General features: G+C 43.8%; 1 protein-coding gene and 1 non-coding gene across 5 annotated transcripts in view; one reads left to right on the top strand and one right to left on the bottom strand.

Moving 5' to 3' along the window:
* Nucleotides 1-13944, bottom strand: part of LOC105468934 (nucleoporin 98 and 96 precursor) — a 131326-nt gene that overhangs the window by 11614 nt on the left and 105768 nt on the right. For all 4 annotated transcript variants that reach the window (XM_071075207.1, XM_071075208.1, XM_071075209.1 and 1 more), the window contains exons 26-29: nt 13567-13724; nt 11380-11523; nt 8436-8578; nt 1513-1734 (exon numbers count right to left, since the gene is read on the bottom strand). In XM_071075207.1, coding sequence (XP_070931308.1) covers nt 1513-1734; nt 8436-8578; nt 11380-11523; nt 13567-13724 — 667 coding nt within the window. The remainder of the gene's footprint in view (nt 1-1512; nt 1735-8435; nt 8579-11379; nt 11524-13566; nt 13725-13944) is intronic.
* Nucleotides 9437-9539, top strand: LOC112424486 (small nucleolar RNA U13). Its single transcript, XR_011611305.1, has one exon. It is a non-coding gene; the product is annotated as a small nucleolar RNA U13 (small nucleolar RNA).

The raw sequence follows: 13944 nt of genomic DNA, 5'->3' as shown, positions 1-13944 counted from the left end.
ATGTTATGCTTCTACAGGCCAAAAAAAAAAAAGGGCTTAGAGAGTTAGAGAGTATCTTTATCCCAAGTCAAAAGTTAGCTTTACCCTACGTCAAAGTAAGTACGTGGTAGATCTAGAATTTAGACCCAATTTCCCTCCACACCACGCAACACAATAGTGTAGCATAGTGATAAGAGTACAGACTCTGGATGAAAGTTGGAAACCTCACTCTGCCATTTACTAGCTGTGTGACCTTGGACAAAAGTTAAGCTCTGTGTCTTGGGTTACTGATCTGTAAAACAGAGATAATAAGAGTGTCTATCTTACAGGTCATAATGAACATAAAACAGTTAATATATATGGTGTAGAATATAAACGTGTAAAAGCACTTCAAGTACTACATAAATGTTCATTTTTTGTAATTACTATAATACCATACTGCTGTCATTAACAAAAATCTCCAGACTTATCTTGTTCAAACTGTAGTGAAGAGGCACTTCTCCAGTTTTTTTTAAGGACAGAGAACTAAAACATATATACCTAAGCACAAGGCTGTGTTAATAAACACAATACTATCAAGCTTAAGGGGTAGGTTGGTGACAAGGGATGACCAGAGAAAAAGCAAGCCAGTGGATGGAGAAAAAGCAGGGACCTTTTTGCTAACCCATTACATCACTGCCATGGAGTCACTGAGGCAGCTCAGCCAACACTATTTCTGTGTAATTCCTAAAAATGCCACATTCACCTGAATCTGGGATTCAGAAAAGAGTCCACAATGAGGAGAATAGTTCTGATCTGAAATTAAATGACTAGTTCTTTGGCCCAGGCATAATGCTATTGTTCCATCTGGGCATATCCTCTCATTTCCACTTCATTATTTCCTATTCCAATTTTACAGGTTCTTTGACTCTTACCTCTAGAAAGAATTTCTCTGATCAATGCAGTTCACAGAGATCTTTTTTTCTCAGTCTGCTGAGAGACTTTGTGATAAATATTACAATTTGGCACTTAATCAAAGGAAGTCTCAGTTTTTTTTTTTTTTTTTTTGAGACGGAGTCTCGCTCTGTTGCCCAGGCTGGAGTGCAGTGGCCGGATCTCAGCTCACTGCAAGCTCCGCCTCCCGGGTTCACGCCATTCTCCGGCCTCAGCCTCCCGAGTAGCTGGGACTACAGGCGCCCGCCACCTCGCCCGGCTAGTTTTTTGTATTTCTTAATAGAGACGGGGTTTCACCGTGTTAGCCAGGATGGTTTCGATCTCCTGACCTCGTGATCCGCCCGTCTCGGCCTCCCAAAGTGCTGGGATTACAGGCTTGAGCCACCGCGCCCGGCCGGAAGTCTCAGTTTTAACTGGTTTACATGAATACAGAAACAGTCTGGGCTAAGGGTTTAACTATCTTGAGGTTTATCACAATGCTGGATCTAACACACATTCTACACAATTACTTGCTAAACTGAACCGTAAAAGACTGTGATTCCTTTGGAATTGCCCTGTAGTGCTAGATGTACCCAGTGGGTTCAATGGCTTCTCACTCACCATGAGTTGTCAATGTGCAGGAGGACAAAGATGGCCCACTCCCAGAGTCCCTCACTTTCCAGCTGGCCAGCATAACTGGCCTGTAGCACACCTTCACACTGCGCTGAGAGATGGGTGTAGTTAAGAGCCCTCAGCACTTCCCACAAGTGCCAGCTTAGGCGGTAGTCCAAAGGATCTGCTGTTATGCTTCGAGGCTCCAGCAGCTGGTTGAGATCATAATGTCTGCAAAGAATGTGTTGAGAGTCAAAATACACAGCCAGGAGACGGCCTGTATTGGTATGTCAACTGTTCTGCTTATGTCTAAGACAATAAAAGAATCTGAGGGTAAAAGGCATTATAGGCCTTCTCTCCCTCCAAGCCTATGTTTTATCAATCTATCTCTGGGTTCAGCCAGACTTTAGACCCTACAAAGAAACAAGGCACCTTCTCTTCTAAGGCTGTGTGATCTAACAGGTTTGCTGGTAATGGTTTGGCGTATGCATTTTACCATCCTGATATAGGGAGTCTTCACAGTTCTCACCCTTCCATTCCTTCATTATAATGTCATTACCTTTTTTTTTTTTTTTTTTGAGATGGAGTCTTGCTCTGTTGCCCAGGCTGGAGTGCAGGGGCACGATCTCTGCTCACTGCAAGCTCTGCCTCCTGGGTTCATGCCATTCTCCTGCCTCAGCCTCCCGAGTAGCTGGGACTACAGGCACCTGCCACCATGCCTGGCTAATTTTTTTATATTTTAATAGAGACTGGGTTTCACCGTGTTAGCCAGGATGGTTTCTATCTCCTGACCTCGTGATCCACCTGCCTCAGCCTCCCAAAGTGCTGGGATTACAGGTGTTGAGAAGCCGCGCTCGGCCTCTACTTTTCTTAACCTTGTAAAAAATATAACTACTTATTATCTTTCAGATTGCTGTATAATCTGAAGTTATTGGATGCTAATTTTCCTGTTTGAACAGCTAATTAGTCTTCACAATAATTATTTCCTTCTAGAGCTAGTATTTTTTTTTTTTTTTTTTTTGAGACGGAGTCTCGCTGTGTCTCCCAGGCTGGAGTGCAGTGGCGTGATCTCGGCTCACTGCAAGCTCCGCCTCCCGGGTTCACGCCATTCTCCTGCCTCAGCCTCCCAAGTAGCTGAGACTACAGGCGCCCGCCACCACGCCCGGCTAGTTTTTTGTATTTTTTAGTAGAGACGGGGTTTCACCATGTTAGCCAGGATAGTCTCGATCTCCTGACCTCGTGATCCACCCGCCTCGGCCTCCCAAAGTGCTGGGATTACAGGCTTGAGCCACCGCGCCCGGCCAGAGAGCTAGTATTTTTTACCTCTTTTTTTTTTTTTGGCTTCAGTAGATACTATTTTTTATATAGCAGTCCAGGTGCCCTGGGTTTTCAAAGTGTCCTGCAGATAATTTTCTATTTTTCTTCTGCTGGGAGCCCAGGGATTTCAATGGTCCCAAACCAGTTGATATAAAAAGTTATTAGCTTGCAATTCACATATGTAGTTTATACTACTATTAATTCACATACTAGCTTGCAATTCACATATGTAGTTTATACTACCAAGTATAAACTTAGATCCCACACCTGAAAGTTTTACAGATCTGAGGATTGGATTACAAAGCAGTAAAGTAACTGAGATCACCCAAGATCTCAGACATCTTACAACTGCCTTACACCTCCCTATGTAATGAGTAAAGGTTTCCTACACCAGTGCTATTGAACAAAACATTGTGCCTTGACCAATTTGAAAGCCACTAGCTACCTGTGGCTAGTAAATATTTAAAATGTAGCGTGGTGGCTCACACCTGTAAACCCAGCACTTCAGGAACCCGAGGCAGGTGGATCACCTAAGGTCAGGAGCTTGAGACCAGCATGGCCTATATGGTGAAACACCATCTCTACTAAAAATACAAAAATTAGCTGGGCATGGTGACAGGCACCTACAATCCCAGCTACTAGGGAGGCTGAGGCAGGAGAATCGCTTGAACCCAGGAGGCAGAGGTTGCAGTGAGCCAAGATCATGCCACTGCACTCCAGTCTAGGTGACTAGAGGAAAACTCTGTCTAAAAAAGAAAACTAAGGCCTGGCCCAGTGGCTCACCTGAGGGCAGGAGTTTGAGACCAGCCTGGCCAACATGGTGAAACCCCATCTTTACCAAGATGTAGCTACAGTCAATGAGTAAATAAATTTTAAATTTTATTTAAATTAATTGGCTGGGCTGGGTGCGGTGGCTCACATCTGTAATCCCAGCACTGTTACTACAGTGTTTTCACCATTAAAATTTATGATCTTGGTCCTTCCTTCTTGCCTTTGTACAGGGCCAAAAGAGAGGCATTGGCCACTTTGACAACCTTAAAGCAGACTCCAGGAATATCACCAACAGCATGACCTTTTCAACCAAATCCAGCAATTCTGGAAAATTTTTGAAAGAGAAGGTGCAAATTTTATCTAAAGGTTTTAGTCATACTAATTATACATTTCAAGAGACCAAGAATACATTTACTATCCCATTCTGGCTTTGGTTTCTCTATCCATTTCTGATATTTTGAAGTATCCTTTTCTTTCTCTCTTTGACATATTTAAAACTGTACATATCTAGAGTACACAATTTTGATGAGCTTTAACATATGTAGGCCGGGTGCGGTGGCTCAAGCCTGTAATCCCAGCACTTTGGGAGGCCGAGACGGGCGGATCACGAGGTCAGGAGATCAAGACCATCCTGGCTAACACGGTGAAACCCCGTCTCTACTAAAAAATACAAAAAATTAGCCGGGCGTGGTGGTGGGCGCCTGTAGTCCCAGCTACTCGGGAGGCTGAGGCAGGAGAATGGCGTAAACCTGGGAGGCGGAGCTTGCAGTGAGCTGAGATCCGGCCACTGCACTCCAGCCTGGGCGACAGAGCAAGACTCCGTCAAAAAAAAAAAAAAAAAACACAAAACAAAACAAAAAAAAACCCCACAAAAACGTAGACACCTGTAAAGGCACCATCACGATCAAGAAAATAAACACAGCAGGGTGCGGTGGCTCACGCCTGTAATCCCAACACACTGGAAGGCTGAGGTGGGCAGATCACTTGAGGTCAGGAGTTCAAGACCAGCCTGGCCAAGATGGTGAAACTCTTGTCTCTACTAAAACTACAAAAATTGGTAGTGTATGCCTGTATTCCTGGCTACTCAGGAGGCTGAGGCACAAGAATTGCTTGAACCCAGGAAGCAGAGGTTGTGGTGAGGTGAGATCACAACACTGCACTCTGACAGAGTGAGACTCCATCTCAAAATAATAATGATGATGATGATAATAATAATAATAATAATAATAATGACTCAATTGTAACCTCAACCTCCTGGGCTCAAGCGATCCTCTCACTTCAGCCTCCTAAGTAGCTAGGACTACAAGTGTATGCCACCATGCCCACCCGATTTAAGAAATTTTTTTTCATAGAGATGGGGTCTCATTATATTGCCCAGGCTGGTCTTGAACTCCTGGGCTCAAGTGATCATCCCACTTCAGCCTCACAAACTGCTGGGATAATACAGGCATGACACACACTACTCTAGGTAGACCAACCAAGAAAGAAAGAGGACACAATTATTGAATACAAATTACCAGTATCAAAAGGAAAGATGTTGTTAAAGATCCTACAGATATTTAAAATGGTTAACAAGGAAATGTTATTAATAACTTGATGCTAATAAATTTTGTGACTTTAGGCCAGGTGCGGTGGCTCACGCCTGTAATCTCAAGCACTTTGGGAGGCCAAGGCGGGTGGATCACGAGGTCAGGAGATCGAGACCACCTTGGCTAACAAAACAAGGCTGGGTGCAGTGGCTCATGCCTGTAATAGACATTTTAGCAAAGATGTACAGACGGTAAATAAGCACATGACAAAGTGCTCAACATTATTAGACATTAGGGAAATGCAACTGAAACAATGAGAATTTCCAGTATGCGAAGATGAAAAAAGTTCTGGAGAGAGTGGTGATGATTGTATAACAACGTGAATGTACTTAATACCACTGAACGGTATGCTTAAAATGGTTAAAATAGTAAATTTTAGTTACATTTTACTACTAGATGATTAATATAGTTAAATACTGGTCAGGTGCAATGGCTCACACCTGTAATCCCAGCACTTTGGGAGGCTGAGGCGGGAGGATCACTTGAGGTCAGGAGTTCAAGACCAGCCTGGCCAACATGGCAAAATCCCGTTTCTACTAAAAATACAAAAATTAGCTGGGCTTTGTGGCGCATGCCTGTAACCCCAGCTACTCAGGAGGCTGAGGCAGGAGAATCGCTTGAACCTGGAAGGCAGAGGTTGCAGTGAGGCAAGATCGCGCCACTGCACTCTAGACTGGGCGACAGAGAGAGACTCTGTCTCAAAAAAAAAAAAAAAACAGAATTATATATATATTTAAATACCATGTATTTAAAATAAATCACATTAAAGATTTGAAATGAGATGAGCTATTTGTGTGACTAGAGAAAAACAACCCCAAAAACCTTATTTCTAAGGTAATGTAAGAAGACATCTCTGCTGCACGCAGTGGCTGACACCTGTAATCCCAGCACTTTAGGAGGCCAGGGCAGGTGGATCGCTTGAGCCCAGGCGCTTGAGACCAGCCTGGGCGATGTGGCAAAATCTTGTCTCTACAAAAAATACAAGAATTAGCTGAGTATGGTAGTGCACTCCTGCAGCCCCCAGCTACTCGTGAGGCTGAGATGAGAGGATCACCTGAACCCGGGTGGTTGAGACTGCAGTGAGCCATGATCATTCCACTGCACACCAGCCTGGGTGACAGAGCAAAACCCTGTCTTAAAAACAAAACAAGGCTGGGTGCAGTGGCTCATGCCTGTAATCCCAGCACTTTGGGAGGCTGAGGCAGGCAGGCACGAGGTCAGGAGATCGAGACCATCTTGGCTAACACGGTGAAACCCTGTCTCTACTAAAAATACAAAAAAATTAGCTAGGCGTGGGGGCGGGTGCCTCTAGTCCCAGCTACTCGGGAGGCTAAGGAAGGAGAATGGCGTGAACCCGGGAGGCGGAGCTTGTAGTGAGCCGAGATTGCACCACTGCATTCCAGCCTGGGCAACTGAGCAAGAATCCGTCTCAAAAAAAACCCCCAAAAAACAAAAAACCAAACACCAACTCTGAGATAGTTCTAATTACATGGTTAGAAATAATAATAGCATGTGTTAATATATTATTGTTGGACACATAAACCACCCTGCATTTCTTTCTTTTTTGGAGACAGGCTCTTACTCCTATTGCCCAGGCTGGAGTACAGTGATGCAATCACGTCTCACTGCAGGTTTGACTTCCCATGCTCAGGTGATCCTCCCACCTCAGCCTCCTGAGTAGCTGGGACTACACACCACCACACGCTGTTAATTTTTTTTTTTTTTTAAAGTAGAAACAGGGATTTGCCATATTGCCCAGGCTGGCCTAGAACTCCTGGGCTCAAATGATCTGCTGGCCTTGGCCTTCCAAAGTGTTGGGATTACAAGCATGAGCCACCATGCCTGGCCTGCAATTTTTTTTTTTTTTTTTTTTTTTTTTTGAGACAGAGTCTTGTTTCATCACCCAGGCTGGACTGTAGTGGCGCGATCTTGGCTCACTGCAACCTCCAACTCCCAGGTTCAAGTGATTCTCCTGCCTCAGCCTCCTAGGTAGCTGAGATTACAGGTGCCTACCACAACACCCAGCTAATTTTCATATTTTTAGTAGAGACAGGGTTTCACCATGTTGGCCAGGTTGGTCTCAGACTCCCTGACATCAAGTGATAGACCCGCCTCAGCCTCCCAAAGTGCTGGGATTATAGGCGTGAGCCACCGCGCCCGGCTGCCTGCATTTTTTTTTTTTTTTTTTTTGAGACGGAGTCTCACTGTGTCGCCCAGGCTGGAGTGCAGTGGCGTGATCTCCACTCACTGCAAGCTCTGCCTCCCAGGTTCACGCCATTCTCCTGCCTCAACCTCCAGAGTAGCTGGGACTACAGGTGCCCGCCACCACACCCAGATAATTTTTTTGTATTTTTAGTAAAGACAGGGTTTCACTGTGTCAGCCAGGATGGTCTCAATCTCCTGACCTCGTGATTCACCCACCTCGGCCTCCAAAAGTGCTAGGATTACAGGCATGAGCCTCTGCATCCGGCCACCTGCATTTTTTAATAAACATGTACACACAGATACACATATACACACACAAACCAAGATACTACATGTCCAATAAAATGGTAAAATTTAAACAACTAATAATACCAAATTTTAAAGAGGATTTGGAACAACTAGAGATATTACACATTATTCGTGGGAATATAAAATGATACAATCACTTCTGGGTATGTTCACAGCAGATTTATCAATAATGGCCAAAAATAAGAAAACCTAACTGTCCATCAACAAATGAATAGATATATAAATCATGTAATCCCCCCCTCAAAAAAACCCAAACTTTTGATACATATAAACATGAAAAAAAATCTCAAAATTATTATGCAGAATCAAAAAAGCTAGGTGCAAGAAACATACAGTATGATCTCCACATAAAATTCTAGACCAGCAAAACTAATTTATAGTAACAAAAAACTAGTCAATAAGTATCTGACTGAATGCAAAGGGGCACACAGTTGTTTTTCAATGGCAGTGGAAATATCAGCTTAGCTGTGATGCTACTTACAATGCAATAATCACTATAAAACTTATCACACTGCATACTTTACTATATGTAAACTATACTCATTAAAGTTGATTAAAATAATTTTTAGACTTCTAATTCTAGTTGTAATGCTGTTTCCATTCAACTACTATAAGTCATATTTGGTAGTTTATATGGACTTACAGTAATTTGGGGGCATATAAAAGGGAAAGGACACAGCAAAGGACTCCTTTGGGGCTCATGGAGCACGCAAGTGACAATAAAGCCTGGCTCTGGTTTACCTGTCACTGTAGAGTTTTAGAAGGTGAAAGCAGACATCTCGAAGTTGTGCCTGTGAGTTTTGCTCCTCCGCTATCACACAGCCAGAACCCTCCAGATATGAAGGAAGTGGGGAGCAGGCGTATCTGTCACTGTCAGAGGTATTCTGAAGGAATAATTTGATAAAACAATACATTAGCTCCTAATCAGTTTTACTAGATGCCATCATGTTTCTTTTTTTTTGAGATGGAGTCTCACTTTGTCACCCAGGCTGGAGTGCAGTGGGGCAATCTCGGCTCACTGCAACCTCCGCTTCCCAGGTTCAAGCAATTCTTCTGCCTCCGCCTCCCAAGTAGCTGGGATTACAGCTGCATACCACCACACTTGGCTTAGTTTTGTATTTTTAGTAGTGACAGTGTTTTGCCAAGTCGGCCAAGCTGGTCTGGAACTCCTGACCTCAGCTGATACACCTGCCTTGGCCTCCCAAAGTGGTAGGATTAGAGGTGTGAATGACCGCACCTGCCCTAGATGCCATTATGTTTCAAATAGTTAAGACACCTGTATTAAGCATGCATAGACAGCCATATGCAGTGGCTTGAGCCTATAATCCCAGCACTTTGAAAGTGGGAGGACTGGCCAGGCGCGGTGGCTCACACCTGTAATCCCAGCACTTTGGGAGGCCGAGACGGGCGGATCACAAGGTCAGGAGATCGAGACCATCCTGGCTAACACAGTGAAACCCCGTCTCTACTAAAAATACAAAAAAAATTAGCCGGGCGCAGTGGCGGGCACCTGTAGTCCCAGCTACTCAGGAGGCTGAGGCAGGAGAATGGCATGAACCTGGGAGGCGGAGGTTGCAGTGAGCCAAGATCACGCCACTGCACTCCAGCCTGGGCGACAGGGGACTCCGTCTCAAAAAAAAAAAAAAAAAGGAAAGTGGGAGGACTGCTTGAGCCAAGTAGTTCAAGACTTGCCAGGGCAACATAGCAAGACCCCATCTCTACAAATAAAAAAATAAAATTGTATTTTTTTGTAGTTCATAAGCATGATTGGGTGTTCATGCACGCATGTGTGAGATGTGCCACCCTCGAACCTTGTGATAACACTGGCATATTACCCATCTGACATAAAAAGATAACAAATTTTGGCCGGGCGCGGTGGCTCAAGCCTGTAATCCCAGCACTTTGGGAGGCCGAGACGGGCGGATCATGAGTTCAGGAGATCGAGACCATCCTGGCTAACACGGTGAAACCCCGTCTCTACTAAAATACAAAAAAAAAAAATTAGCCGGGCGAGGTGGCGGGCACCTGTAGTCCCAGCTACTCGGGAGGCTGAGGCAGGAGAATGGCGTGAACCCGGGAGGCGGGGCTTGCAGTGAGCTGAGATCCGGCCACTGCACTCCAGCTTGGGCAACAGAGCTAGACTCCGTCTCAAAAAAAAAAAAAAAAAAAAAAAAAAAAAGATAACAAATTTTTTTTTTTTAATTAGCCAGGTATGGTGGCATGCACCTGTAGTCCCAGCTACTCAGGAGGCTGAGGCAGGAGGGTCACCTGAGACTAGAGTCCAGGAGGTCAAGACTGCAGTGAGCTGTAATTGCCCCACCGCACTTCACTCAAGTTTTGGGTGACAGAGTGAGATCCGATCTCGATTAAAAAAAAAAAAAAAAAAGGCTGGGCGCGGTGGCTCAAGCCTGTAATCCCAGCACTTTGGGAGGCCGAGACGGGCGGATCACAAGGTCAGGAGATCGAGACCATCCTGGCTAACACGGTGAAACCCCGTCTCTACTAAAAAGTACAAAAAACTAGCCGGGCGAGGTGGCGGGCGCCTGTAGTCCCAGCTACTCGGGAGGCTGAGGCAGGAGAATGGCGTGAACCCGGGAGGCGGAGCTTGCAGTGAGCTGAGATCCGGCCACTGCACTCCAGCCTGGGCGACAGAGTGAGACTCCATCTCAAAAAAAAAAAAAAAAAAAAAAAAAAAGCTAGGCACAGTGGCTCACACCTGTAATCCTAGCACTTTAGCAGGCCAAGGCGGGCAGATCACAAGGTCAGGAGATCGAGACCATCCTGGCTAACATGGTGAAACCCCACCTCTACTAAAAATACAAAAAATTAGCCAGGCATAGTGGCACGTGCCTGCAGTTCCAGTTACTTAGGAGGCTGAGGCAGGAGAATCACTTGAACCCGGGAGGCAGAGGTTACAGTGAGCCGAGATCATGCCATTGCACTCCAGCCTGGGCTACACAGCGAGACTACATCTCAAAAGAAAAGTGAAGAGACAACCCAAAGGATCTATCAGGGAGTTTAAACATTTTTTGGTCAATGATGGATTTCATTTGTCTTCGATGGACTGGTAAAGATTTCAAGTAGCTATCACTAACCCCCCATACTTATCTTGCCACAATTCTTAAGATACTCGTTTCTTTAGTGTTCTCTTACTCCTGACAAGTAATTCTGAGAGAACAATATGAAAGACAAGCACGAAATATGAACAGTAAGATAATTCAAGAACTGATGTTAAAAGTAACAATACTTTTAACCTCAAAACTCACAAGGAATATAAAATATTATATTTAGAGGCAAATTTCAGAACTAAGTTTGAAGATAAACCAAATCTGAGGTCAGGCTGTATAACAGGGAATTCCCAAAGAAATAAGACAGCATCAGAAATAAAGAAGAACCCTCTGATTTAGAAAACCAGCAGTGAGAGAGTCAACTGTGGAATCTCATGATATTAAATAAAATAAAAACAGACACTTGGGGAAGTAGCCTTGTCCAGAGGAAGGAGTAAAGAATAGTTTCTCATCAGATTTCCTGGCTCCACTTCAATTTTACAATACTTTAAAAAAAGGCAGTTACTTAAAAGTATTATGAAATGTAATTTGATAGGGTTTTTCTTCTCTGCAGGATTTCCCTGGCAAAAACATAACACCCAACAAGATTTTTGCTTGGCTCTACTGGCCACATATACCTGAAATGCTTCTTCATACATGCTGAGCGCCCTAGAAATGGAGGCTGTTGGTGGAAGCAAATACCAAAGATGGATAGCCAGGGAGCGTTTCCAATCTAATTGGGAGCACACGTTTATTTGCTTCTTTTCTGAGAGCTGCCACACCTGTGGGAAACAAAATCATCACCACGGCTATATTCTACCTTGCCATTACCTGTGTGTGCAATAACACTGAAGTGAATATTCACTTATTCAAGGAACATTTTAAATGATTCAGATATAAAATATACAAATATAATAAAATCTCAGGAAGTGAGAGGGAATATTGATTATTTACTTATTTTTATTGACCAACTGATCGATCGATTGATACACAGTTGCACTATGTGGCCCAGGCTGGCCTTGAATTCCTGGTTTCGAGCAATCCTCCCTCCTCAGCCTCCCAAAGCACTGTGATTACAGGAATCAGCCACCGTGCCTGGCCCCAGAATTTAAACAAATAATCAATCAATACTCAAATGAGATGAGAGCCACTGAGAGCAGAGAGGAGATCTTCTCACTGTCTAAGGTTGTCAATGTATAAAGCTTTAAAATGAGCATAAATTCTGACCAGTTACATTTTTATTTCTGAAAATTTAATTTATAATACTTTAAGATAATAATGTAAGAGGTAGGCAGTGATAAGAGAAATGGCTTAAAATAATTACAACCCAACAGTCATAAAATGGAACATAAGTGGCTATAAAAAAGAAAAATGCCAGCCAGGCGCTGTGGCTCATGCCTGTAATCCCAGCACTTTGGGAGGCCGAGGTGGTTGGATTACCTGAGGTCAGGAGTTCCAGACCAGCCTGGTCAACACAGTGAAACCCCATTTCTATTAAAAATACAAAAAAAAAAAAAAAAAAAAAAAAAAGCCGGGTGCAGTGGATCACGCCTGTAATCCCAGCACTTTGGGAGGCAGAGGTGGGTAGATCACCTGAGGTCGGGAATTTGGGACTGGCCTGGCCAACATGGTGAAACCCTGTCTCTACTAAAAATACAAAAATTAGCCAGGCTTGGTGGCAGGCGCCTGTAATCCCAACTACTGGGGAGGCAGGAGAATCACCTGATCCCAGGACACGAAGGTTGCAGTGAGCCACGATTGTGCCACTGCACTCCGGCCTGGCCAACAAAAGTGAAACTCCATCTCAAAAAAAAAAAAAAAAAAAAAAAAAAAAAAAAGAAAAAAGAATAATGATTCATGACATGGGGCCAGGCGTGGTGGCTCATGCTTGTAATCCCAGCACTTCAGGAGGCTGATGAGGAGATCAGGAGATCGAGACCATCCTGGCTAAGACGACGAAACCCCGTCTCTACTTAAAATATAAAAAATTAGCCAGGCGTGGTGGCAGGTGCCTGTACTCCCAGCTACTCAGGAGGTTGAGGCAGGAGAATGATGTGAACCTGGGAGGCGGAGCTTGCAGTGAGCTCAGATAGCACCACTGCACTCCAACCTGGGCAACAGAGCGAGACTCTGTCTCAAAAAAAAGCTGCAGGGCTGGTGTGGTGGCTCATGCCTGTAATCTCAACACTTTGGGAGACCTAGGTGGCAGGATCCCTTTAGGCCAGGAGTTCAAGACGAGCCTAGGCAACATATTGAGACCCTATCGCTATAAATTCTTTTTTAAATGAAAAAAATAAAAATAATCACAGAATGCTTTGTATATTTCATCTGTATATTACAAACATGTAAATAGGAACAACATATATGCAGATGTAGACTTAAAAATTAGCTACGTATGGTGGCATGTGCCTGTAGTCCCAGCTACTTGGGAAGCTCAGGTGAGAGGATCACTTGGACTTAGGAGATGGAGGATGCAGTGAGCCAAGATCACCCCACTGTACTCCTGCCTAGGCAACAGAGCCAGACCCTGTCTCAAAAAAATTAATTAACAAAAATAGAATATTTCTGGGAAGATAAATTATTTATATTGTTTACTACTATGAAATATGGGATATGATATATTTTAACATTTTAATTTCTATATAACTAGAATTTTAAAATAGTGTGCATGCCTGTCTTTATAATTTGAAAACAAATTGGCCAATGTGTAACACATTTTGTGTAACTGTGCACAATTTACAAAGATCACTCCTTGCCTCAACCTCAAACCAGCTTCGATTTACGAAAAAGCTGATGTGAGATATTATGGTAAAAGTAGAAGATACCGGTTTTCCAGCCAACAGAGCAAAGATGCGCAGTCTTTCATCCTGGATGAAGCAGTCAGCCTGGAGCTGATGCCAATCCACCAACTGCATGGTGAGCAGCTCCCGGACTGACTGGCTACCCACAAACTGAGATAAAAGAAGAGCCAGACGATGATCACCTATAAGAGAAATGGAAGTTTTTTGGTTATTACTAAGGGTTTACGGACTTGGTCAAACACTTGGGGGCATCATCTTTGTTTCTTCCAGGCTTCAGAAGGGAGGACTTAAAATCGGTAACTGCTTTCTACAGTAGTGCCAAAATATTGATCAAAAACTTACCATTTTCTGCTTGGATAGAAAATTTGCAAAGTAGTTTAACCTAAATTACATATAGACTGA

Source organism: Macaca nemestrina, chromosome 12 (genome assembly GCF_043159975.1).
Source record: "Macaca nemestrina isolate mMacNem1 chromosome 12, mMacNem.hap1, whole genome shotgun sequence".
NCBI lineage: Eukaryota > Metazoa > Chordata > Mammalia > Primates > Cercopithecidae > Macaca > Macaca nemestrina.
Note: the sequence above shows the minus strand (reverse complement) of the source record. Positions and strands in the feature narration are given on the sequence as shown.